The 24,985-nt window shown below is 48.0% G+C and overlaps 1 protein-coding gene across 4 annotated transcripts in view; it reads right to left on the reverse strand.

Moving 5' to 3' along the window:
• Positions 1–1,936: 1,936 nt before the first annotated feature.
• LOC141510081 (uncharacterized) overlaps positions 1,937–24,985 on the reverse strand; it is a 45,931-nt gene continuing 22,882 nt past the window's right edge. Inside the window, exons 1-4 of one of the 4 annotated variants that reach the window (XM_074220083.1) lie at positions 20,707–20,824; positions 11,581–14,294; positions 8,778–9,037; positions 1,937–8,524 (exon numbers count right to left, since the gene is read on the reverse strand). In XM_074220083.1, coding sequence (XP_074076184.1) covers positions 12,689–14,281 — 1,593 coding nt within the window. In that variant the 5' untranslated portion in view covers positions 14,282–14,294; positions 20,707–20,824 and the 3' untranslated portion in view covers positions 1,937–8,524; positions 8,778–9,037; positions 11,581–12,688. Of the gene's footprint in view, positions 9,038–10,805; positions 14,295–20,706; positions 20,825–24,985 lie in introns of those variants that run through there. The other 3 variants (XM_074220081.1, XM_074220084.1, XM_074220082.1) reach the window with 3 other exon arrangements.

The raw sequence follows: 24,985 nt of genomic DNA on the forward strand, positions 1-24,985 counted from the left end.
ACCAGCAACGTGACAGAAAATCTTCACTTAGTTGGAGCAGCTGCAACCTTGATGAGCTTCTCTTCCCTACTCTGAATGTCTTCCTTATGCAATGGCTAAGTAAACCTCTTTTTGGTAACTGTTGGATGGACTATGGGCACCTCATTTCATTTTAGTTTTGAACCCAAGGTACTCAAAGGACCTGGTCAGCCCTGGACTATGACAGCTGGTGTTGGGAGATGGAGGGGAGGGGAAGCTTGCAAGAGATAGAATGTAAAACCTCTCGCATCCAAAAGTGCTTGGAGAAGAGGCAAAGTTATGGATCTGCAGACAGAACGATCAAGCAAAAAGTAGGGGCAATTGTGGGAAGAAGCTGGAGAGGGGTTAGAGAGAGCATGCCACCAGAGGTCAGAAGACCTGGGCTAGAATCTCAAGAAGGTCAGCTCTCCCGCCTCCTCTCGGAGCAGGATTTATCCTCTACAAAGTGGTCTCGGGCATTCAGCTCCTATATAACCTAGTATATCATACTCAGTTTGGGGGGCACAGTTGAGGAAGGGTCTGGATAAGCTACTGGCGGATGTCCAGAGAAGGGTCTCAAAGACAGTAGGGGGCTGGAGACTAGGAACTATAAAGCTGAAAGAACTAGGGGCATTGGTCTCCTCTAGACATGAATCTGCCATGTTGGACAGGAATTAGGCTGGTTTTGCTGAGCCCCAGAGAGCAGATAGGGTGTGAAATGAAGGGGAAGGGTCTCATGGAAAGGCTGACCTTACCCCAGAGGAGGGAAGCTCCAGATCATTCAGAGATTTGCAGACTTCCCCCCCCCCCCACAATGACATACTGTGTCCTATATCCAAAATGCCATCCCACAGGCTCTTTTAGACTCTGATTTCCTTTTTTAATTTTTTGCAAGGCAATGGGGTTAAGTGACTTGCCCAAGATCACACAGCCAGGTGATTAAGTATCTGAGGCTGCATCGGCACTCGGGTCTCCCTGACTCTAGGGTTGGTGCTTTATCCACTGCACCACCTAGCTGTCCCTAAACTCTGATTTCCTAAGTCACTTTTTTTTAGGTTTTTGCAAGGCAATGGGTTTAAGTGGCTTGCCCAAGGCCACACAGCTAGGTAATTATGAAGTGTCTGAGGTCCGATTTGAACTCAGGTACTCCTGACTCCAAGACTAGTGCTCTATCCACTGCACGACCTAACTGCCCCTAGACTCTGATTTCCTAAGTCACTTTCTAACAGATCTTCCCAACTTTTGTCCTTTACTCACTGGTTTTTCAGTTCAGAACACTCCACTGGTCTCAGCCATAACCAGTTTGAACCCTGTCTCTCCCTGCTCCTCAGAAATCTTTGGTCATTCTATACCCCTTACCAAGAAAAAGCCCAATCATTTGCTTGGCATTCAGTTTTTGCAATCTAGCCATTATCCAGCTTTCCAGTCTTGTTTCTCATTCCTGCTCTGCCTACTTTTTTCCTCCCCATAAGAAAGGACAATTCTTGGCTAACAATTTGAAAACTGAGCGGATGCTCATTAGTTGGGGACCAACTGAGCAAGTTAAATTGGAATGTAAAGTAGCACTAATGGTGTAATAAGAAATGATGAATAGGTAGGTTTCTGAAAAACCTGGAAAGACTTATGTGAACTGATGCTTAATAAAGTGAACATAAATGGGAGAACATTGTATGTTGTACAACAACATTGTGTGATGATCAATTATTATAGAATGATCTTTCTCAGAAAAGACAACGATCCAAGTACAAAGGACTCATGATGGAAAATGCTATCCATAGCCATATAAAGGATAATGGATTCTGAATTCAGATAGAAACATTTATTGTTTCGTGATTTTTTTACCTTTTGATCTCTTCTTTTACAACTTTGACTAATACAGTTTTATATAATTGCACATATACAACCAATAGCAAATTGTCAACCATTTTAGGGAGAGAAGAGATGAGGAAGAAAATCTGGATCTCAAAATCTTGTAAAAATGAATGCTAAAAAGTTATCTTGACATATAATTGGGAAAAATATTATTCAAAACATTAAAATTAAAAAAGGACAATTCAGTTTAATCAACAGACACATCCTGTGTCAGTTCCCATTCTTACCTTGCTTTCAGGGCACAGCTCAATGACACCTCCTCTGAGAAGCTTTCCCTGAGCACCAGTTACCACTTACATCTCAGGATGACATAATTCCTCCTTCCCCAGACTATACCTAACACAAGTTTGCCCCTGTTTTGTATACATCTGTAAGATGACTTATGGTAGATATCTGTGTCTGTCATAGTTTCCCCAGCAGGTAGACTAGGAGCTCCATGGAAAAGATTGTGTCTTATTTGACTTATCTTTCCCTGGATCAAGTAGAGGGCCCAGTACAGACTTGGTGTTTAATGTTGAAAAGTAGATGCCTATTGATTAAGAAAGGGCTAAACGAATCTTGGAATATAAATGTAGCAAACACTATTGGGCTATAAGAAATAGATTTGAAGAAATATAGAATGATATAAACATACAGTGACTAAAATAGAATTTGAATTAACAATAATCACCACAAAATCGAAAATGAATGTCCTATGAAAAATTGCTCTAAATCATTAATGATTGGAAAATTCAAATTTAAACATCTCTGAGGTACCACCTCACACCTTTCAGACTGACCAATATGACCAGAAAGGATAATGATCAGTGTTGGAAGGGTTGTGGGAAATCTGGGACACTCATACATTGTTGGTGGAGCTGTGAACTCATCCAACCTTTCTGGAGAGCAATTGGGAATTACTCCCAAAGGGCAATAAAAATACACATACGCTTTGATCCAGCAATACCACTACTGGGTCTATACTCTGAAGAGATCATGAAAAAGGGTAAAAACATCACTTGTGCAAAAATATTCATAGCAGCCCTGTTTGTGGGGGCAAAGAATTGGAAACTGAGGGAATGGTCTTCAGTTGAGTAATGGCTTAACAAACTGTGGTATATGTATGTCATGGAACACTATTGTTCTATTAGAAACCAGGAGGGAAGCCTGGAGGGATTTGCATGAATTGATGCTGAGTGAGATGAGTAGAACCAGAACATTGTACACCCTAACAGCAACATGGGAGTGATGATCCACCCTGATGGACTTGCTCATTCTATCAGTGCAACAATCAGGGACAATATTGGGGTATCTGTTATGGAGAATACCATCTGTATCCAGGGAAAGAACTGTGGAATTTAAACAAAGACCAAAGACTATTACCTTTAATTTAAAAAAAAAAAAACCTTTATCTTATTGTGGGTACACAGGCTATTCTAACAGCCATGACACAAATCATCTCCAAGTAAACCACCACCTGGACAGTCTCAGGAGCTGGCTTGCCACCCTGAGAGATAAGGTGAGTCGGAGTCCTTGGGAGCCAGAATCCTTGGGAGCTAGACATTCCGCCCCACTGACCAAGGGCACTAGACACAGCTGTACCTTATCATCTCCTCCCTAACGTACCCTCCTATCCTGTAATGCAAGAAGCTGTACCTACACATCGCTTGCACCCTCCCCCCAAATTACCTCATTATTCTTTGTTCTACCCCGGAAGACCTAACAGTATATATGTAATAGCTAAGCAATAATAAAATTGAGCTGGAAGCATAAGGCAATAGTGGCTTGACTCCTTATTCTCAGCTCCCCTCCTGGAGGGAGGTCGCTGCTGTGGGCCCCAAGGAAGAAAGCCACAACATCTTATTATGTAATTTTGCTATCTCTTATATTTTATTTTTTCCTTAAGGTTATGATTTCTCTCTCATCACATTCAACTTAGATCAATGTATACCATGGAAACAATGTAAAAACAGATTGTCTTCTGTGGGGAGTGAGGGGAGGGAAGTGAGATTGGGGGGGGGGGATTATAAAATTCAAAAAACAATTTAAAAAAATGAATGTCCAAGCTTGGCCTGGAAGCAATTTGGGAAAATGCTTCTCTCTCTTCTGAGCAGAGATGGGAGAATGGAAGTAGAACATTGCAATGGATTTGACTGATAGGTTGGGCAATTTTGTTGCTTTCCTCCTCTTCCACCCTCTTCTTTCTTTAAAATTCTTTGTTATAAAGGTTGGCTCTAGATGTGGAGAGGGAGGGAAGACTATATTGGGAAATGAAGATGCTATAAAAATTTACAAAATTTTAAAAAGAAAAGTACATTAAGTTCAGAATTGCAGAATTTATGAATTAAAAGGAACTTTGGTGAATGGATTTGGAATCCCCAGACCTGGGTCCAATTCTCATCTCTTCCACTGACTAGTTGTATGACCTTATGCAAATCAGTTAACCAAAAGAGTGTTTTTTTCCCCTTGTAAAAAGAAGGCCTTGGATTCTATGGCTTCTGAGCTTTCTTCCAGCTCTAAATATATGATCCATCTGGCCAAATTCTTGTATCAAAGGAATTCCCATCGTGACCAGTTTGACAAGTGATTGTCCAGCCACTTTGAGAACCCAACACCCCTTGAAGCAACCCCTACCCTTTTGAGCAGCTTTCACTCTGAGCAAATATTTCCTGATATCAAACCTGAATTGATATCTGAATTTGTTTTGAGAAAAAGACAATGTGCTGATTGTCCATGGATAATCCATCTGTGTGGAAATAGAGTACAGGCTAAGGAACTCAAGATTGCAAATTTGAATTCTGTGTCTTCTTCCAGGATGTGTGACCATAGGCAAGTGACCACCTTTCTCTAAACCCCATTTTCCTCATTTGTAAAATGTTTTGTGTTGTTTTGGTTTGGTTTTTGCAAGGCAATGGGGTTAAATGACTTGCCCAAGGTCACACAGCTAGGCAATTATTAAGTGTCTGAGGCCAAATTTGAACTCAATCCACTGCACCACCTAGCCACCCCCCTCATTTGTAAAATGGGGAGGCTCTGCATACCTAATTCGGTCTCTACCTTTTCTCTGTGGAGGGGGATGAATGGGTGGATAATGACATGTAGACTGACTGTTGAATCCAGAGGATCATCTATCAACCCTCAAGACCCTGCTCAAATCCCTCCTCCTTCAGGTGGCTTCCCCCAGGCCCCTAGCTGCAGTAGACATCCCCTCTCAGAATGCAGTCCCCTGCTCCAGATGTTATCTGTACCTGCTTATTTACATGTAGTGTCTCTGGGTACCCTGAGGGCAGGGGCTGATTTGGACTTTGTACTCCAGGGCTAGCTCAGTGACTGGCACATAGGCTTAATAAATGCTTGTTCGATAATGTTGGGGCAGCCTCAGACATAGTTATGGCAGGGGCTGGATTCTTGACTGGTTCCAGAGGATAAAACTCTAATATTCTGTTGAGGAGCTGTAGGGTTGGCAGAACTGTCCAGAACCCCAATTTATGCTTGAAATGTTCCAAGTCAGGACCATGGACAGAGACTCGGGGTCATGGGTCTTGCTGTATCCTAGGGTTCTGTGCAGCATCTGAGCTATGTGTCTCTTTAATCCAGAAATGGGCTGGTAATCACAACCTGCCCCTAGGGTGGCAGTTAGGGAAACTGATAGATAAAGGAGTAACTGGAAGCAGCAAAATAGGTAGAATATATGGGCTTTGGAGTCATGGCCATGGTGTGAAGGTTGGCTTTGCCATTTCCTAGCTATGTAACCCTGGAGGAGGTGGGATTAAAAAAAAATGTGGGATTTGGACTCAGTCTCTAAGACCTCGTGGCAACTCTTGATGTTATTTTCATTTCTTCCTTTGCTCTTGGTTCTAGTCTAAAACAGTCATCATCTTTCTCATGTCACAGGCCTCTTTGGAAGTTGGCCTGGTGAACCCTAGGAACCCTTTCTCTCCATTTATTTTTAAGTGCACAAAATACAAAGAGTTGTAAAGCAAAGCAATTCTATTCAAATAAAAATGCATTATTTTCTCCTGTTCAAGTTCAGAGAATCTCTGAAACCTATCCATAGATCTCATGTTAAGAATCCCAGACCTAAAAATCTAATATATATGAATTAATTGGAAAAAAATGAATTTACCATTCAGGGTGTTTTTTGGATTGTTTTTGGAGAGGGACTAATGTTTATTTCTCAGTCATATAAAAACCATCATCATGGGTGGATGCTCTGGCCTTAGCTAAGCTAGTCCTTAGGAGAAGATGACTAGGGGATCTTTCAAGCAGGACTAGTCACTTGTATACTCTGCTGGTCCAGCACTGGAGAAGCCAGAACCACTTCTAGGCCCCTGGAGAGGGTCCATCCCAAGAGTAGCCATAACTACTGACTTCCACGCCAATTTTTTATTCTTTCCAAGGTTGACTGACATGTAAGTGCAGGGTCTTCCCATGACAGGCTATGTCTTCAGTTACAGTATAGAGTAGAAGTCATAGAACAGAAGGGGCCATTCTGCATGCTATTTGTTGACAGGATAATGTCATCCAGCTTCCAAAGCACTCATCATGGCCCAGAAGACTCTCTTCCATAGAGGAGTTTCATGCATATTTCAGGATCACACAAGGCTCCTTTATAAATGCAATCATAGGAAGAGCTTCATTCAATGAGGCATCTACCAAGATGGTACACTCACCTGTTTACCCCTGCCGTGGGGAGGCCCTTGGTGGAAGCCCAGGGCTGGGAGAACTAACTGGGTAGCTAGCTGTTGGGTAGTAAAATTAACTGGGAGCAGCTCCTGGTACTCTTCATGGATGATACTGGGATCATTAAACCTCAGAATATTATGGGGCTCCAGTGAAAGCCACAGAATCTTGAGAAGTAGGCCTAATAATTCTCATGAGGAAAAACCTAATAGATAAAAATAGTGATTTTTCAGATTGTGCCAGTCAGTTCAATGGGTGGTCCATTGGGCTACATCAAGAGTATATGTATGTGATACGTTGCATATGTTGCATATAGACAAAGAGCTAAGCTCAGAAATGAACAAGTGAAGAGAGTAGACTGGATTGCATGTGGGAAATTATGGTGTGCTGTCAGTGAGCTTGGGTGGGACCCTGGCTCAGAAGCCCTTCTCTTTTTTAAAAAAAATATTTTATTAGTTTCCCAATTATATATAAAAGTAATTTCTACCTATCATTTTTGTAAGGTTTGGAATTTTACAAAATTTCCCCTACCTTCCCTTCCATCCCCCACCCCCCACAGAAGGTAATCTGATAATCTTTGCATTGTTTCCATGCTATTCACTGATTGAAATTGAATGTGTTGAGAGAGAAATCATATCCTTGAGGAGAAAATAAAATATTAGAGATAGCAAAATTATGTTGTACATAAGACACTTTTTAAAAAAAAATTGAAGGTGATAGACTTTGGTCTTTGTTTAAACAACACAGTTCTTACTCTGGATACAGATGGTATTCTCCATCGAAGATACTCCAAATTGTCCCTGATTGATGCACTGATGGAATGAGCAAATCTTCATTAAGATTGATCATCACCCCATGATGCTGTTATGGTGTACAATGTTCTTCTGGTTCTGCTCATCTCACTCAACATCAGTTCATGCAAATCCTTCCAAGCTTCCCAGAATTCCCATCCCTCCTGGTTTCTAATAGAACAATAGTGTTCCATCACATACATATACCACAGTTTGCTAAGCCATTCCCCAAATGATCTACATTCACTTAATTTCCAGTTCTTTGCCACCACAAACAGGGCTGCTGTGAATATTTTTGTACAAGTGATGTTTTTACCCTTTTTCATCATCTCTTCAGGGTATAGACCCGTAGTGGTAGTGGTATTGTTGGATCAAAAGGTGTGTACATTTTTGTTGCCCTTTGGGCATAGTTCCAAATTGCTCTCCAGAAAGGTTGGATGAGTTCACAGCAACAATGTATTAGTGTTTCTTCTCTTAAACATTATTTTCCTGGTGATGCTTGCTCTAGGTCTGTGAGTCTTTGAAGAATCAAAATTGCAGGTATCCCAGAGTATACATGGAGGCCACAACTTAATTCTAAAGATGTTTGTCTTACAAGAAGTGGTAGAGGTCATTGGAAAGGCCCAGTGCAGTGAAGGATGACTACTTTGGGAGACAGAAGACAACCCAGGGTCTGTTCCTTCCTACTGCAGTGACCCCAGGTAGGACCTGCTGGTCTAGACTTCGAGGACTCAGGGTCCCTTCTACACCATGAAGGGGTCTCAGAGGTCTTGGTCGGGGTTTTCTTCTTCAGACAGCATGGCAGATGTAAAGGTTCCTTGGAGGTCAAAGTGACAGGCCCATCTCTAACTTTGGGGATCAGTGGTTCATCACCACAGATGGAAACCTCTTTGAATGCTAGCAATCAGGGCTTCAAGTATCAAAGAGGCCAGCCCTCTGCTGCTAGGCCTACCTTTGCAGGGCCAGTGAGGCAGGGCTTGGATAGCAAACATCTACTCTAATGGCTGGTTTGGATAGACTACCTAGCCAGTTGAGAGTTCAAGGGTGGACCACAATCCCTTCTCTTCCTAAGACCAAGGCCAGGGGGTGAGCCAAAACTCTTTTTGCATTCTTGTGGATTTCATGGCAGAGGCTGGAAAGCATTTGGGGGGTCTGATGCCACCACTACCAGGGCTCCTCCATACCTAGGAGCTGTGGGACATCTACAAAAATCCAACTTTTGTTTATTGAATTCAACTACTGCATGCAAGACCCTAGAACTAACCTGTCCCTCAAAGAGTTTCTAATTGAATGGGGTGGGACTTAGGGGAGAGACCCAGAAATCAGCACTCATTTCCAGAGGCCAGTAGAATGTAAACCCCCCCAAGGGCAAGGACTTTTGCTTCAGTATCCCTAGTGCCCTATTGCAGGGCTTGGCCCATGACAGACAATATGTGTTGGCTATGTGCTGCTTACCTTGGGTTAAGCTTTGCAAATCCTTTCATCACAGTGACCCTGTGATAGAAGCAGGTCTTCTGGTCTACTATATCCCTGTGGGCACCAAGAGGATGTGGCAGGTCACCAATGATGGGCCTGCAGGCAGGAAGAGACGGCCAGCCTCATTGAGCAGATGGTGGAAGGGGCTTGGATGAGCTTGGAGTCCGGGGCCTGGGCCCAAAGCCCAGTTCCAGTGTTGTCCGACTGGTCCTTGTCAGGGTAAGCCTCAATTTACTCATCTATCAAATGGGAAGAATGAGATAGACATTGGTGAGCTCACAGGGCTATGTGTATCAATAACAGAATCATCTTCTGAATCCTCAGGGCTGTGGCTCCACTTTCAGAAAGTCCCAACTCCATTGCCAAAAATGTGGATTTTGTTCCTTGAATAATATGCAGGTCTTACCTTTTTCCTGAGGGAAAAGAAAAGAAGGAATGAAGAGGAAAAGAAAAGCCAGGTCAGTGACTCATAGGGTAATGCTCCCTTCCCCTGGGATCCTCTCCTCTCTGCTTCCTAGGCCATGTGCTGCTCTAGGAGGTAAGCTTCAAGAGGGCAGGGGGCCCAGCCCCTCTAAACCTGATTTTGGGGGTGAGGCTTCTCTCCCTGCTCTCTTCCCCAAGGGCTCACAAATGTCAGAGGCAGACTTCCAACAAAGCCTTCCTGAGACCAGGGCCAGGGTCTCTAGGCTGCCCTTCCTTGCATCTCTCACTTAAAGAGTTCAGGAAGGTTTTGTGAAGAGAGTTCAGAGGCAAGATCTGCTGGCTGGCTCCAGATGGATGAGGGGCTGTGTGGCTGCAAAGACCAAGGCCTGGGCTGGAGCCCATGACCATGAGGGCTGGGCCTCAAATTAGACAGAGGCTCACCTTTCAGGAAATGAGGCTGCTGGAGAGATTGAATTCCACTCCCTTTAGCTTCTAGACCTTCAGACTCCCTCAGAACCATATGAGGAACACAGCCATAACCTGGAACAGTCCTCTCTACAATGGTCACCACCTAGGGAGTCCCAGCCTCTGTTTGAATAGCTCCAGTGACAGGGAAGTTCACTACTTAGTCACTATTCTAATCCTTAGGGAGTTTTTTTTCTTACAAGGCAATGGGGTTAACTGACTTGTCCAAGGTCATATAGTTAGGTAATTGTTAAGTGTTTGAGGCCGGATTTGAACTCAGGTTCTCCTGACTCCAGGGCTCTATCCACTGTACCACCTAGCTGCTTCAGGAAGTTCTTTGTTAAATTGGGTCAAAACTGGTCTCCCAGTCCAATGACCTTGATTTAGCTCAAAGAGGGCAAATCTAATCTTTTGTTCCATACAATATTTCTCTTGATTCTAGAAAGAAGTAATCAACCTTCCTGCTACAAGTGGTCTTCAGGTTGAACCTTCCCAGGTCCTTCCCTTTGCCCACCTGCCAATCAAAGATATTCATAAAACTGGGACAGTGAGCAGGCAACAAAGCATTCGAGAGGTGCTTAGCTGGGGCAGAAGATTGTGGAACTATCACCTCCCTAAGTGTGGTCAGACCACTTCTCTTAGGGTAGCTTCAAATTACATTGGCACTCTTGGTAATCATATCATAAACTGTAAATTTATATTGATCTGGAGGACCACTAACACCTTCAGATCTTTATCATATATCATTTATTATGCCTTCCTGTTTCTTCTCTTCATGCCCCCCTCTGAGCCTGTGCAGTCAATTAAAACAACCCCACTTGACACACTCCTTTATTCAATGCTTTTTGGCTCAAGGTTCTAGCCTATGGAGAGCTTCTTAGATCTCAGCCCTGCCATCCCTCCTCACTTCATTGAGGGAACAGGAAGTATGTAAAAAAGAATTCAAGCTAGGCTACTTGTAACTAGATTACTCCCACCCAAACTTTTGGTATTTTTTTCTTCTGAGCTTCCTTGGATGACAGTGGCAGCACCTTCATTCTCCTGGAAATAATCCTTGCAGAAGGATGCTCCCCTCCCCACCTCCCCCCACAACCCACTCCACCCTGAACCAGAGGGCATTGCTCCCCAGTGCTGAGATATATCTCCTCTTTTTTTTTACACTTTGGTCGATGGACTGGTAGCAAGGACTGGTGAGAAGCAAGGGTGGGAACAGGAGGCTTGGCATTTATAATGTGAGTTCAAGGTTGACTTCATATATACCAGCTGAATAACCTTGGGTAAGTGGTTTTCCATCACTGGGCCTCAGTTTCCCCATCTATAAATTAAGGTTCTTTTTTTTTTTTCTCAAGACTCTTCTAGCTTCATAGTCTACTTCTCCTTATAGAGAATCCTGTCTTGGCTCATGAAGCCTCATTTGCCGGCATAACAAGAACACAAGCCTTTGGGCCACAAACCAGGGAGCTGGTCCTGCTCTTCATAATCACATCTCTGCCTGTTTCTCACATACAGCCTTTCCTTCTGGCTTTCTAGAGGAAAACACCCTGGACTAGCCAGGACTGGCTTGGCCAATACCCAAGTGGTCATGGGTTTGAGTACGGCTTCTCAAGTGTCCAAATTTCTTTATGGTAAAGTGGGAGAGGGATGTCTAGAGATGTAATGATCTCCATAAAACCTTCAGGACTCTGCTTCCATTTAGTGGCTCACTGTGGAGATTTGCATTATGGGAAAAGTGTTGGAGTTGTAGAATAAAGGAAGGAAAGGAGTAACAGGGAGGGAGGGAAGAAGAAGGGGAGGGGGAAAAGGAAGGAAGGGAGAAAGAAAGGGCAAAAGGAAGGAAGGGAGGAAGAAGTACTGTGCTAAGTGTTATACAAATATTTTCTCATTTGAGCCTTACAATGCTTCTGGGAGGTAGCTGCTGTTCTTCTACCCTTTTTTATAGTGGAGGAAACTGAGGCAAGTTAAATACTTGTCAGAGTCATTTGAACTCAGGACTTCAGCCCAATTCTTTGCCCTTCAACACCTATCTGCCTTTCTTGGGAGTGAGGTGGGATGAAGTATGGGGCAAATTCAGATTCTGACACTTTCTTATTTTGTAATTTGGAACAAGTTTCTGACTTCTCTGTGTATCAATTTCCTCATCTTCATCAAAATGGGTAAGAAAATCAGGCTTCACAGAGCTGTGAACTTTCAAACATAATGTAAAAGAGTTATTATTCTTGGTACCAATTCTGTGATATTCGATGAGCAAAGAAACAGTAATAGCTGTTCTCTGGTTCCAGTTTTAAGGTTTGCAATATGCTTCACAGACTTTCCTCTCCTTTGAACCAGCAGTGAGTTGGGTGTTAGTGCTATTGCCAATGCCATTTTGTGACTATTTTGTGACTGAGGAAGCGGAGGTGGAGGCAGAGGCAGTGGTTCCCGTGGTTACATGGTTTCTTCATCTTTCTTTGGATTTGTTGATCCCTGAATCAGAATGGAAGCTCCTCCCAGACAGTGATCCTGGCTTCTACAATGCCTAGCTCAGTGCTTGGCCCAGAGTAGGTATTTAATGAATATGGAATTGAGTTGAACAGTAAATGCTGGAGATGGGATTTGAAGACAGGTCTTGAATAGAACCCTAGTTCTCTATTCATTAAGACCCAGGGTTTCTCCTGATTGAAGTCCTAGCCCAGTGAATTACAGACCTTTTACAAATGGAAATGAGTGAAAGGACAACATCACTACATTAAAGTTATCACAGAATTAATGAAGGAATTTAAAAGGATCTCAGCCATCATCTAACCTTCCATTTTCAATCTAAGGAAAGTGAGGTACTGAGAAGGGAGGAACTAACTGGGGATCTCAGAGGCAAACATCTTGTTTAAGTCTCCCATGTTGCAGATGAAGGACTGAGCTGCAAGGCAACTACCGATGTGACCAACACATCAAGAGGTGACAGATCAGGCCCCCAAAAGCCTCTTGGTTCCTGCTCAGCTCCTAGCTCTTCAGGCTCTATGATATTCTTAGGCTTTCTCTCCAGAATGGGTTCTCTGGTGCCGAATGAGGGTGGAAAACTGACTGAAGGCCTTCCTGCATTCACTGCATTCATAGGGTTTCTCTCCAGTGTGGATGATTTGATGTTGAGTAAGGGTTGAACGGAGACGAAAGGCTTTTCCACACTCTCTACATTCATAGGGTTTCTCTCCAGTGTGGATTCTCTGGTGCTGAGTGAGATATGTGCTCCGGCTAAAGGCCTTCCCACATTCATTACATTTATAAGGTTTTTCTCCAGTGTGAATGAATTGGTGTTCAATGAGGGTAGAGCTATGACTGAAAGCCTTCCCACACTCAGTACATTCATAGGGTTTTTCTCTGGTGTGAGTCCTTTGATGGCGAGTGAGGTGGGCACTGCGGCTGAAAGCTTCTCTGCATATATCACACTCATAGGGCTTCTCCCCAGTGTGTATTATCTGGTGCTGAATGAGGGTGGAGCTATGACCAAAGGCCTTCCCACATTCACTGCACTCATAGGGCCTTTCTCTAGTGTGAGTCCTTTGGTGACGTGTGAGGTGGGCGCTACGGCTGAAGGCTTCTCCACAAATGCTGCACTCATAAGGTTTCTCCCCAGTGTGAATGATCTGATGTTGGGCGATGGCTGATCGATGACTAAAGGTTTTCCCACACTGCCCACATTCATAGGGTTTCTCCCCAATGTGAATTTTCAGATGTTGACTAAGGTACGCATTCCGGCTGAAGGCTTTCCCACACTCAATACACTCATAAGGCTTCTCTCCTGTGTGAATGATCTGATGTTGAGCGATGGCCGATCGGTGGCTGAAGGTTTTCCCACACTGTCCACATTCGTAGGGTTTCTCCCTGATGTGAACTCTCTGATGTTGGGTGAGGTATGTGCTCCGGCCAAAGGCTTTCCCACAGGTACCACATTCATAGGGCTTGTCTCCAATATGAATTCGCTGGTGTTCTGTCAGATATGCACTCCGGCTGAAGGCTTTGCTGCAATCTTTACATTTGTAAGGTTTCTCTCCCGTGTGCATTATCTGGTGCTGGATAAGGGATGAGCTGTGACTGAAGAGTTTTCCACATTCACTACACTCATAGGGTCTGTTTCCCGTATGGATTCTCTGGTGTCGAATAAGATTGGAGTGATAACTAAAAGCCTTCCCACATTCATTGCATTCATAGGATTTCTCTCCAGCATGGATAATCTGATGTTTAATCAAGTCTGAAATCTGTCTAAAGCTTTTTGCACAGGTTTCACACTGATGAAGTCTCTTTCCTGTAAGGTCTGTGTTGAGAGGTATTCCAAGGTCTGAGCTCAGATTTAAACTCCTTCCAAATTCATTGTATTGTTGACCTTTCTTCTCTTTAGGGACTTTTGTTTGATCAGCTATTAAATGTCTGAGACCTTTTCTCTCCCAGGAAATAGATTCTTCCTGAGTTTGACCTAACAGGTCTCCCTTCTGACTCTCTAACATGGTGCTGATGTTCCCACATTTGAGGTCCAAGAGGACATTCCTTGCTGGTCTTTCCATGATTACCTCCTGGGATTTATCTTCAGAAAAGCTGGGCTTTGGAGCAGATGTATTTGCTTCCATACTAGTCTTCTGGCTGAATGAGAAAGAAAAGAAATGTCACAAAAATATCTTGGCTAGAAAAAAGAAAATAGGAGAATGGGAAACCAGTTTGGGTGGGACAAGTCACTGGAGTTATGGAGCTAGCTCTGCTATTAAGAATCCTGGGAGAATCTCCTTTGGGCCTCAGCTTGCTCCTTAAGTTCTTTCCAGTTCTAATCTTCTGGGGTTCTTTGCATAATAATTAGAAAGGCAATTAATTCCTACAGGAAGGGAGGAGCTTTGAGAGATACATTCAAAGAAGGTCTCTGGAAGGTGAAGAAGAGAATGGGAAGCCCATCAAAGAGACTCATCAGATGAAATGAAGGGAAGGGCCTTGTGGGGTCAGCCAATGTTATAAATGACTTGAGTGATTAAAGTGGTCTTTTATTAATACATCTTTGCAAAGAAGGGCCACCTCTCTCAAGGGGAGAGGGGCATCGACTCTCAGAAATGCTAGGTCCTATATTTACTTTGAAAGGTTAGTTCCTCTCCCTTTCATGTCAATCATTGGCTGGGGTCACAATCTAATTGATATTTTTTTTTTTTAGTTTTTGCAAGGCAATGGGGTTAAGTGGCCTGCCCAAGGCCACACAGCTAGGTAATTATTAAGTGTCTGAGGCCGGACTTGAACTCAGGTACTCCTGAATACAGGGCCGGTCCTCTATCCACTGTGCCACCTAGCTGCCCCTCAGACCCTAGTCTTAACAATCTCTCTTCTCATTCTTGTGGGACCCAAACATCCCCATATTGCTCACATCCAATCTAGCCCCCTAATTTTCCAGAGGTTGCCTCAGGGGAGCAAGGAGGTGACTGTGAGGATTGCTAAACAGACTGATGATGTCCTAGAGCCTCTTTTTCTTTGTCTTTTGGATTCCTGGTTCCTAGGACTGGGCTTTATTAAACCAATGAAAGCCTCCTCAGTTGGGAAGAACCAATCCTGATGCAGTTGCTATCTAACCACCCTATAATTTTTAAGGTGAAGATTCTTTTCTATTTGCCAGTATACAACCTGGGTCCTCCCCCTTCCACATCTTTACCTTACATGCTCCCTCTGCCTAGAATCCCTAATTTGGTGTAATGGAAGGTCTGCTATGTTCAACGGCAGGAGGCAACCTGGGTTCCAAATCCTGCCTTTGGACTTATATGCATAAAAACACTGATAACAAGGGCAGCTAATTGGCACAGTGATAGAGTACCAGCCCTGGAGTCAGGAGGACCCGTGTTTAGATCCAACCTCAGACACTTATTACCTGGCTGTATGACCATGGGCAAGTCACTTAACCCCATTACCTTGCAAACAAAATAAAACAAAACAAACCATGGATAACAATTCTTTTCTGGTGGTAGGAAACTGGAAATGGAGGGGATACCCATCCATGGGAATGGATGAATAAGTTGTAGTTTATGACTATAATGGGATATTAATGTGCTATAGGAAATGATAAGCAGGATGCTCTCAGAAAACCAGGAAAGACATGAGTTGATGCTCAGTGAAATGTATTATGAACAAAGTAACCGCAACTTTGGAGGATGATCATCTGGGAATGATTTACTCTTAGGCACACAATGACACAAGATCACCAACTGATAAAAATGCTATATCCATCCCCAAACAAAGGACTGATGGAATTAGAATACAGATTGAAACAAACTTTTTTTTGAGGGCTTTTTTTAGTCGATATTGTTTTTCACAATATGACTCTTATGGAAATGCTTTTCATTACTCAATGAGGGGTTAAGAATTTGGAACTCAGTGTTTTGAAAAATGAATGTTAGTCAGGGAAACCTGGAAGGATTTGCATGAACTGATGCTGAGCAAGATGAGCAGAACCAGAAGAACATTGTACACCCTCACAGCAACATGAGGGTGATGATCAGCACTAATGGACTTGCTCATTCCAACAGGGCAACAATCAGGCACAATTTTGGGATATCTGGGATGAAGAATGTCATCTATATCCTGAGAAAGAATTGTGGAGTTTGAACAAAGACCAAGGACTGTTAACTTTATTTAAATAAAATGTTGTCTTATTACATAATTCTGCTGTATCTCATACTTTCTGTTTCTTCCTTATAATTTCTCTCTCATTCAATTTGGATCAATGTACAACATGGAAACAATGTAAAGACTGAAAAATTGCCTTCTATGGGGGGAGGGAAGCAAGATTGGGGGGAAAATTGTAAAATTCAAAATAAATAAAATCTTTCAAAAAAAAAAAGAAAAATGGATGTTAGGAACAGCTAGGTGGTACAGTGACCAAAGCACCCACCCTGGGTCAGGAGGACCTGAGTTCAAATCTGGTCTCAGGCATTTGATACTTACTATGTGACCTTGGGCAAGTCACTTAACCCCATTGCCTCACAAAAAAAACCCCAACAACAAAAAAGAAAATAAATGTTAAAAATTGTTTTTAGATGTATCTGAAGAAAAATAAAATACTAAATGAAATTTTAAAAATTAAAAAAAATCCTGTCTTTGACATTTACTAGCCATGTGATCTTGGTCAAGTCACTTCTTGCTTGCTCATAGCCAAGGGATGGGTGAATGAAGGCAGAAGGGCACCAGAAGCAAGGCAGAGATGATGGAATCACTGAGCACCTGAGAACCTAGACTGAAACAAGTCAGAGATGGAAGAGGTTCTAGGTCTTGAATGTCAAAGCTGGGAGGGCCCTAGGCTATGAAACATCATCCATCAACCACGGAAGGGCCCTGACAACGGAGTCCAGATCAGAGGGGAGAAAACCCCCAGACTCAGACGGAATGCTGGGGTGGGGACAGATTGTGAAACAAAACGTGACAGGAGCCAAAGGCTGCTTGGAACCCAGAATCTGAGCTCTGGAAGACCCCTCTGACCCTGCTTAGTCATGTCCCTCCTACAACAGGAGGCCTCCATCTGAACTCCATCTCCCTGTCCTGGTCTGGGTGGAGCACAGAATGGGTGACCCCAGACACCTTCTCATGGCCCTGTCCCCTGCTTCGAAGCAAGTGTCTGGCCCAAACCCCGGACGTTTTCCACAGGAAGGGCCTCCTCAGACCTAGTGGTTCCTGTTTTGTTCTCACAAACCTGACTTTTGGAAGCCAACTATAAAATTTACAGGTATAACTGATGGCAGGTTGGGTCCACAGACCTTGCCAGCTGAGGTCTGGGTGGATCCTGATTCTAGTGCCTCATGGGCCACACCCTGCCCAGCTCTGGGTTCCTAGCAGATCTGTGAAGTGCATCAGTTGGGCCCCAAAGACATGAGGTCTCCACAGGAAAAAGACCATGTCTGCTCTCTGGGCCTGGCTATTCAACTGGATCTGGACCTGGGCAACATGAAAGACCACAGCAGGAGCTTTGGCTCTCCCTGGGCACATTTTGCTGGTGGCCTTGGCCTGACCCCCACGAGACCCATGGCCCTGGGAAGAAAGGAAGGGACGTCAGTCTGGGGTCACCGGCTCTGAGGAAGCCACACTGCCTCATCATGGCTTCCTTTACTCCAGGGGCCCAAAGGATCCATCTCCTACCACATACAGAAATTTCCCAGAAAACAGAGTTGGACCACTGGCAAACAGTTGGCAGGTGGCACCTCCCCTCCCCATTTGGGGGGTCTCTGATCCTGGGGGATGCTCCCACCTCAAGCTTTTCAACTCTTACTCCCAGAGGCTCAGCTTGCAGACCAGAAAACTAGCAGCATCTAGAGCGCAGTGAACCAAGCTGCCTGGTGTGTGTGTGTGTGTGGGGGGGTCATTGCTGACCCCCAGGCCCTGCCAGACTTACCATGTGGGGACCAGGGTGGGAGGGGGAGGTTTGGGGGGATGAGGTGTTTCCTAAGCCCTGGTTCTGGGAAAGGCTCTGAGGCCTGCACAGCCCCTAGTTACCTCAGAACCAGCCAGGGCCGGGTCATGCAGGGCCTCTCATGCCAGGCCCTACCTGTGATGGCAGTCTGTAGCGGGTCCGGGGCCGCTACCATCTCAAACTAAGATGGCCTCCCACTGCTCGGGCTGTGCCCTCTGGGGCAAAAAGCAGAAAGAGAGGTTCAGCCAGCTGCTTCTCCCCTGGGCTCATTGTGCTAAGGTCCTGGCCACTGAGACCACCTGGCTGCTGGCATTGCCCAGCATGGGGCCAGCCTCAGGGGCAGTGGCTGAGATCTCCAGGCCCCTCCCAGCTCTCTCTCTCTGCACCCCGGGGTCTCCAGGCCCCTCCCAGCTCTCTCTGCACCCCGGGGTCTCCAGGCCCCTCCCAGCTCTCTCTCTCTGCACCCCGGGGTCTCCAGGCCCCTCCCAGCTCTCTCTCTGCACCCCGGGGTCTCCAGGCCCCTCCCAGCTCTCTCTGCACCCCGGGGTCTCCAGGCCCCTCCCGGCTCTCTCTGCACCCCGGGGTCTCCAGGCCCCTCCCAGCTCTCTCTGCACCCCGGGGTCTCCAGGCCCCTCTCAGCTCTCTCTCTGCACCCCGGGGGTCTCCAGGCCCCTCCCAGCTCTCTCTCTCTGCACCCCGGGGTCTCCAGGCCCCTCCCAGCTCTCTCTCTCTGCACCCCGGGGTCTCCAGGCCCCTCCCAGCTCTCTCTCTCTGCACCCCGGGGTCTCCAGGCCCCTCCCAGCTCTCTCTCTCTGCACCCCGGGGTCTCCAGGCCCCTCCCAGCTCTCTCTGCACCCCGGGGTCTCCAGGTCCCTCCCAGCTCTCTCTGCACCCCGGGGTCTCCAGGCCCCTCCCAGCTCTCTCTGCACCCCGGGGTCTCCAGGCCCCTCCCAGCTCTCTCTCTGCACCCCGGGGTCTCCAGGCCCCTCCCAGCTCTCTCTCTGCACCCTGGGGTCTCCAGGCCCCTCCCGGCTCTCTCTGCACCCCGGGGTCTCCAGGTCCCTCCCGGCTCTCTCTGCACCCCGGGGTCTCCAGGCCCCTCCCGGCTCTCTCTGCACCCCGGGGTCTCCAGGCCCCTCCCGGCTCTCTCTGCACCCCGGGGTCTCCAGGCCCCTCCCGGCTCTCTCTGCACCCCGGGGTCTCCAGGCCCCTCCCGGCTCTCTCTGCACCCCGGGGTCTCCAGGCCCCTCCCGGCTCTCTCTGCACCCCGGGGTCTCCAGGCCCCTCCCGGCTCTCTCTGCACCCCGGGGTCTCCAGGCCCCTCCCGGCTCTCTCTGCACCCCGGGGTCTCCAGGCCTCTCCCAGCTCGCTCTCTCTGCACCCCGGGGTCTCCAGGCCCCTCCCAGCTCTCTCTGCACCCCGGGGTCTCCAGGCCCCTCCCAGCTCTCTCTGCACCCCGGGGTCTCCAGGCCTCTCCCAGCTCTCTCTCTCTGCACCCCGGGGTCTCCAGGCCTCTCCCAGCTCTCTCTCTCTGCACCCCGGGGTCTCCAGGCCTCTCCCAGCTCGCTCTCTCTGCACCCCGGGGTCTCCAGGCCCCTCCCAGCTCGCTCTCTCTGCACCCCGGGGTCTCCAGGCCTCTCCCAGCTCTCTCTCTCTGCACCCCGGGGTCTCCAGGCCTCTCCCAGCTCGCTCTCTCTGCACCCCGGGGTCTCCAGGCCCCTCCCAGCTCTCTCTGCACCCCGGGGTCTCCAGGACCCTCCCAGCTCTCTCTGCACCCCGGGGTCTCCAGGCCCTTCCCAGCTCTCTCTCTCTGCACCCCGGGGTCTCCAGGCCCCTCCCAGCTCTCTCTGCACCCCGGGGTCTCCAGGCCCCTCCCAGCTCTCTCTGCACCCCGGGGTCTCCAGGCCTCTCCCAGCTCGCTCTCTCTGCACCCCGGGGTCTCCAGGCCCCTCCCAGCTCTCTCTGCACCCCGGGGTCTCCAGGACCCTCCCAGCTCTCTCTGCACCCCGGGGTCTCCAGGCCCTTCCCAGCTCTCTCTCTGCACCCCGGGGTCTCCAGGACCCTCCCAGCTCTCTCTGCACCCCGGGGTCTCCAGGCCCTTCCCAGCTCTCTCTCTCTGCACCCCGGGGTCTCCAGGCCCCTCCCAGCTCTCTCTGCACCCCGGGGTCTCCAGGCCCCTCCCAGCTCTCTCTGCACCCCGGGGTCTCCAGGCCTCTCCCAGCTCGCTCTCTCTGCACCCCGGGGTCTCCAGGCCCCTCCCAGCTCTCTCTGCACCCCGGGGTCTCCAGGACCCTCCCAGCTCTCTCTGCACCCCGGGGTCTCCAGGCCCTTCCCAGCTCTCTCTCTGCACCCCGGGGTCTCCAGGCCCCTCCCAGCTCTCTGCACCCCGGGGTCTCCAGGCCCCTCCCAGCTCTCTGCACCCCGGGGTCTCCAGGCCCCTCCCGGCTCTCTCTGCATCCCAGCTCGCTCTCTCTGCACCCCGGGGTCTCCAGGCCCCTCCCGGCTCTCTCTGCACCCAGGGGTCTCCAGGCCCCTCCCAGCTCTCTCTGCACCCCGGGGTCTCCAGGCCCCTCCCTGTCCCCTCCCCATGCACACCCCCATTCAGGGCTGGCTCTGCAGGCAGCTCACCAGCTCTGGGCCCTCCAGGCCTGACCCTGGACTTGGCTCTGACCTCCGCCTTCAGTCTCCCGGAAGGTCAGGGGGCGGGCGGGGTCGCCCTTCCTGCAGGGGGTGAGGTGAGAGGGGGAGGGGTCGAGGGAGGTGGATCCCAGGGTGACGTCACCAGACCACGCCCCCTTGACGCCAATCTCCTGATTGGTGGATTTTGGCGAGAGACGAGAGGGCGGTGCGGAGGGCCGGCCTAAAGCAGATCCTCCCCTCTGATAGGTCCATCTTCGTGAAGGGACACTGCGCTTGCGCACCCGGTCTTCTCGTCCCCTCTCTCCCTCCCTCCCTCCCTCTTTCCCTCGCCGGGAGGCGCTTGCGCACTGCGAGCCCAGGCAAGGCGCGCTCGTGTGTCCCCCTTCAGGACGGCGGTGGGAAAGCGGAGAGTCCGTCTCTATGGCAACTCCAGGAGCTCCGGCCTTCGCCTCTTCACCGCGCATGTCCAAGGATTGGGGCGGTGCTGATCCGGGTCCCGGAGGTGTCCCCATGGCAACCGCGAAGGGACGCGTGGGCGACCGCCAATGAGAAGCCGCGGCAGCCAGCCGCGCCCCTCCTCCCCGCCCCACGTGGAGGCGCCCCCTCGGCCCCTCCCCTTCCAGGGCCTCAGTTTGTCCCACGGTTTGTGGGCGTGAACTTGGCGCCCCCCCCGCCCCGCGCCCTCCCGGCGCCTTCAAGGGGGTCCTCGGGTCGGGGTGGGGGTTCTGCGGGGGCGCCGCGGGGTCTGCTGGGAAGTGGGCCGGAGGGGGGTGCCCCACGGGTGTGCGCGACCTCGTGACCCTCCTGGGGAGGTTGGGACCCCCGAGCCCCCCGGGGAGGCCGCACTTGACCTCGGGCCCGGGGAGAAGGGTTTGGGTCGGAAACCAAGGCCAAGTTTGTTCGGGCCATCAGAGCTGTGTCCGAAGTCCTGAAACGCCGCGTGTTTGTGTTCGTGCCCGCGGCCATGCCAGCTGCTCATCGTGGCACTGCCCCGGGCCGAGCGGACCCAGCTGGACCGAGCGGACCGAGCGGACCGAGCGGACCGAGCGGACCGAGCGGACCCAGCCGGACCCAGCCGGACCGAGCGGACCCAGCCGGACCCAGCCGGACCCAGCGGACCGAGCGGACCCAGCGGACCCAGCCGGACCCAGCCGGACCCAGCGGACCCAGCCGGACCCAGCGGACCGAGCGGACCGAGCGGACCCAGCGGACCCAGCTGGAGCCCGACCCCAGGGCCGCCGAGGGAGAGCCCGAGGGGCTGCGGGCCCTTCCGCAAGAGAAGGCCGCCCCCAACCCCCAGGACTCGCGAGGACTCGCCGCCGGGAGTCCAGGGGGCCCAGAGCCAGGAACAACTTCCACGGCTGCCGCTGCCCAGCAAGGGCCGAGCCTCGGGCCAGGAAGAGGATGCCCGGAGCTGGGCCTCGGCCTTCTGGAGCAGAACCCCGAGGGCCAGGGTCCAGCCCACGGTGACCCAAGAGAACTGAAAGGCAGAACGCAGAGGAGGCTGCCACCTGTGCAGCCCACTGCGGCCGTGTCCGCAAACCTCATGGAATTGAGAGGAATGGTGATAAAGCCGACAGCAGTGGGCACACTTGGAGGTTCCCAGAAAAGTCCGAGAAACGAGCCCACAGAGACCGGTGGCCACAGATGGCTACAAAAGCCATCAAGGAGCGGCCCTATCCCAAGTATGCCACTGATGTCTGATCTCAGAGATGGAAATGGGACTTGGTGGGAAAAGATCCACTCACCAAATGTGGTTCTTTATAGGCAAGCTTCGTTAAGGAACAGATAAGGGGCGGCTAGGTGGTGCAGTGGATAGAACACCGGCCCTGGAGTCAGGAGGACCTGAGTTCAAATGTGACCTCAGACACTTAATAATCACCTAGCTGTGTGGCCATGGGCAAGCCACTTAACCCCATTGCCCTGCAGAAACCTAAAAATCAATCAATCAATCAATAAAATAGATAAATGGGGGGAAGGGGAGATTGTGTGTGTGTGTGTGTGTGTGTGTGTGTATTAAAAAGGACCAAGTGAAATAATATGTAAAGCATGATATGCTGACTATCATAAGAGGAAATCCAGGAACTAGAGAGAAGTGTGGTGGGTGAAAAAAAATCAAAAGTGGGACAAAAAAGTGATACAGTCAATGGAATAAACTACAAACTGGACAGAAAGAGGAAATCCCTGAGAATTTTGGGAAACATCCCAAACCTGGCAGAGAAGAAGAAGATAGTAGGAATAGGGAACCACAGTTATTGAGACATCTGCTGGAGTTCTTTCTCTGCCAAAGTCAGAGTTGCAAATGACTTCCCTTAATTTCTTTCTTCAATAGATGGAGGAACCTACAGAGAAGAATTCTATTCTGAATCAGAATTCTCATAAAAGGGAAGAATAATGAATCGCCTGGAGTTCGAAATGATGGGAACTTCTGGCAGAACTGTCTTCCACAAATTTGTGACAAAGAAGGCGAAACATTACCTTAACACACACTCCCAAGTCTTGTAGAGATTAGATTTAAAAGCTTGAGTCTGCTGTGATAAAATTCTTTTGGGGAACTCAAAAATATGAAGATACAGAGAAATAGTCATGAAGATAAATCAAGTTTTCTGAAGATTGATAGAGATGCACAGAAAACTGGTAGTCCATTTGTTTTTTTCTTTTTGTTTTTTAGGTTTCTGCAAGACAATGGGGTTAAGTGGCTTACCCAAGGCCACACAGCTAGGTGATTATTAAATGTCTGCAGTCTGATTTGAACTCAGGTACTCCAGACTCCAGGGTCGGTGCTCTATCCACTGCACCACCTAGCCACCCCCCCATTTGGGTTTTAAATATATGAGTTTGTGTGTACAGAAGAAAGAGGAGCACACATCAAAGGAAGTGTGGCAAAGTCTTGTAAGAATCACATCAGCAATGCCTTTCCCAGGAGGTGGTGAGAGATGTTGAGAGCAACCAGAAGAGCATGTAGAAGGAACAAAAAACTACTGGGGAAGAGGAGAATATCAAAGAAGGAACAGAATTGCTGCTTGGTTAAGAATGGGAAGATGATAACCAGTGATAAGGCTGATAATTTTTTTTAACCATGTTTTCTTTGCCAAAGACAATAGTATTTAGCCTGGAGAGGAAAAGGACAAAAATGGCTAATAGAGTTGATACCAGGATAAGGAAAGAGATGGTGAGAAGGCACCTACCTGCTCTTGATGAATTCAAGTCACTTGATCCAGATGACTGGAGGACTGGAGTCAGGACTTGGGCTTGAAGGTTTGAACCCCGATGGTTCAAGCTCTGCCAATTACTAGCCAAGTGATTTTGAATAATTCAGTTTTTCCAGGGTCAGTTCCTCATCTGTAAAATAAGGGCATTGGACTAGATGGCCTCCAATATCTCATCCAGATCTAAATCTATGATCCCTCGTCACTGTAGTAAACAGAAAATGGTAAGATTATGGAGAATGGGTGAAGACAGCATTAGACCTGGAATCAGGAAGAGATGAGTTCCAATCCATCCTCACTAATGTCTGTGTGATTCTGGGCAAGTCACTTAACCTCTTTCTGTCTCATCTATAAAAATGAACCCAATGATTATGAGGATAAAATTAGAGATGTGTAAAGCACTTAGCAAATTTTAAAGTGCTGTATAAATAAAAGCTATTATTGTTACTACTACAGGATTGGAAAAGGGCAAAACAGACCAGTTTTCAGAGAATGGAAAACACAAACTATTAGCAAAACTTTATCTTTTTTTCATTTGACCAATTTGGTTTTTTAAGGTGTTCTTTTCAGTGTGTGTCTGTGTGTTTGTACCTTTTTTAGCATTTGGACTTTTGTTTTTTTTAAGGCATTATTTTCTTGAGTATTTTTATGCCTCCTTTACCAATGTATTAACTTTTTTCCATGATTTTCTTGTGTCACTCTCATTTCTTTTCTCAGTTTTTCTTCTGCCTCTTATTTGATTTTTACATACTTTTTTTTTTTAGGTTTTTGCAAGGCAAATGTGGTTAAGTGGCTTGCCCAAGGCCACACAGCTCGGTAATTATTAAGTGTCTGAGACTGGATTTGAACCCAGGTACTCCTGACTCCAAGGCTGATGCTTTATCCACTACGCCACCTAGCCATCCCTGTCCTTCATTCTTGAGGAAGCCCATGACATCAGGGAAGTGATAGCCATAACAAGTATATGAATCTGAGGCCAGATTTTAATTCCAAGGCCAGTACTCTATCCACTGTACCACTCTTACTAGCTATGTGACCTTGGGCAAGTCACTTAACCC

The sequence above is a fragment of the Macrotis lagotis genome, chromosome 1, assembly GCF_037893015.1.
Source record: "Macrotis lagotis isolate mMagLag1 chromosome 1, bilby.v1.9.chrom.fasta, whole genome shotgun sequence".
Classification (NCBI taxonomy): Eukaryota; Metazoa; Chordata; class Mammalia; order Peramelemorphia; family Peramelidae; genus Macrotis; species Macrotis lagotis.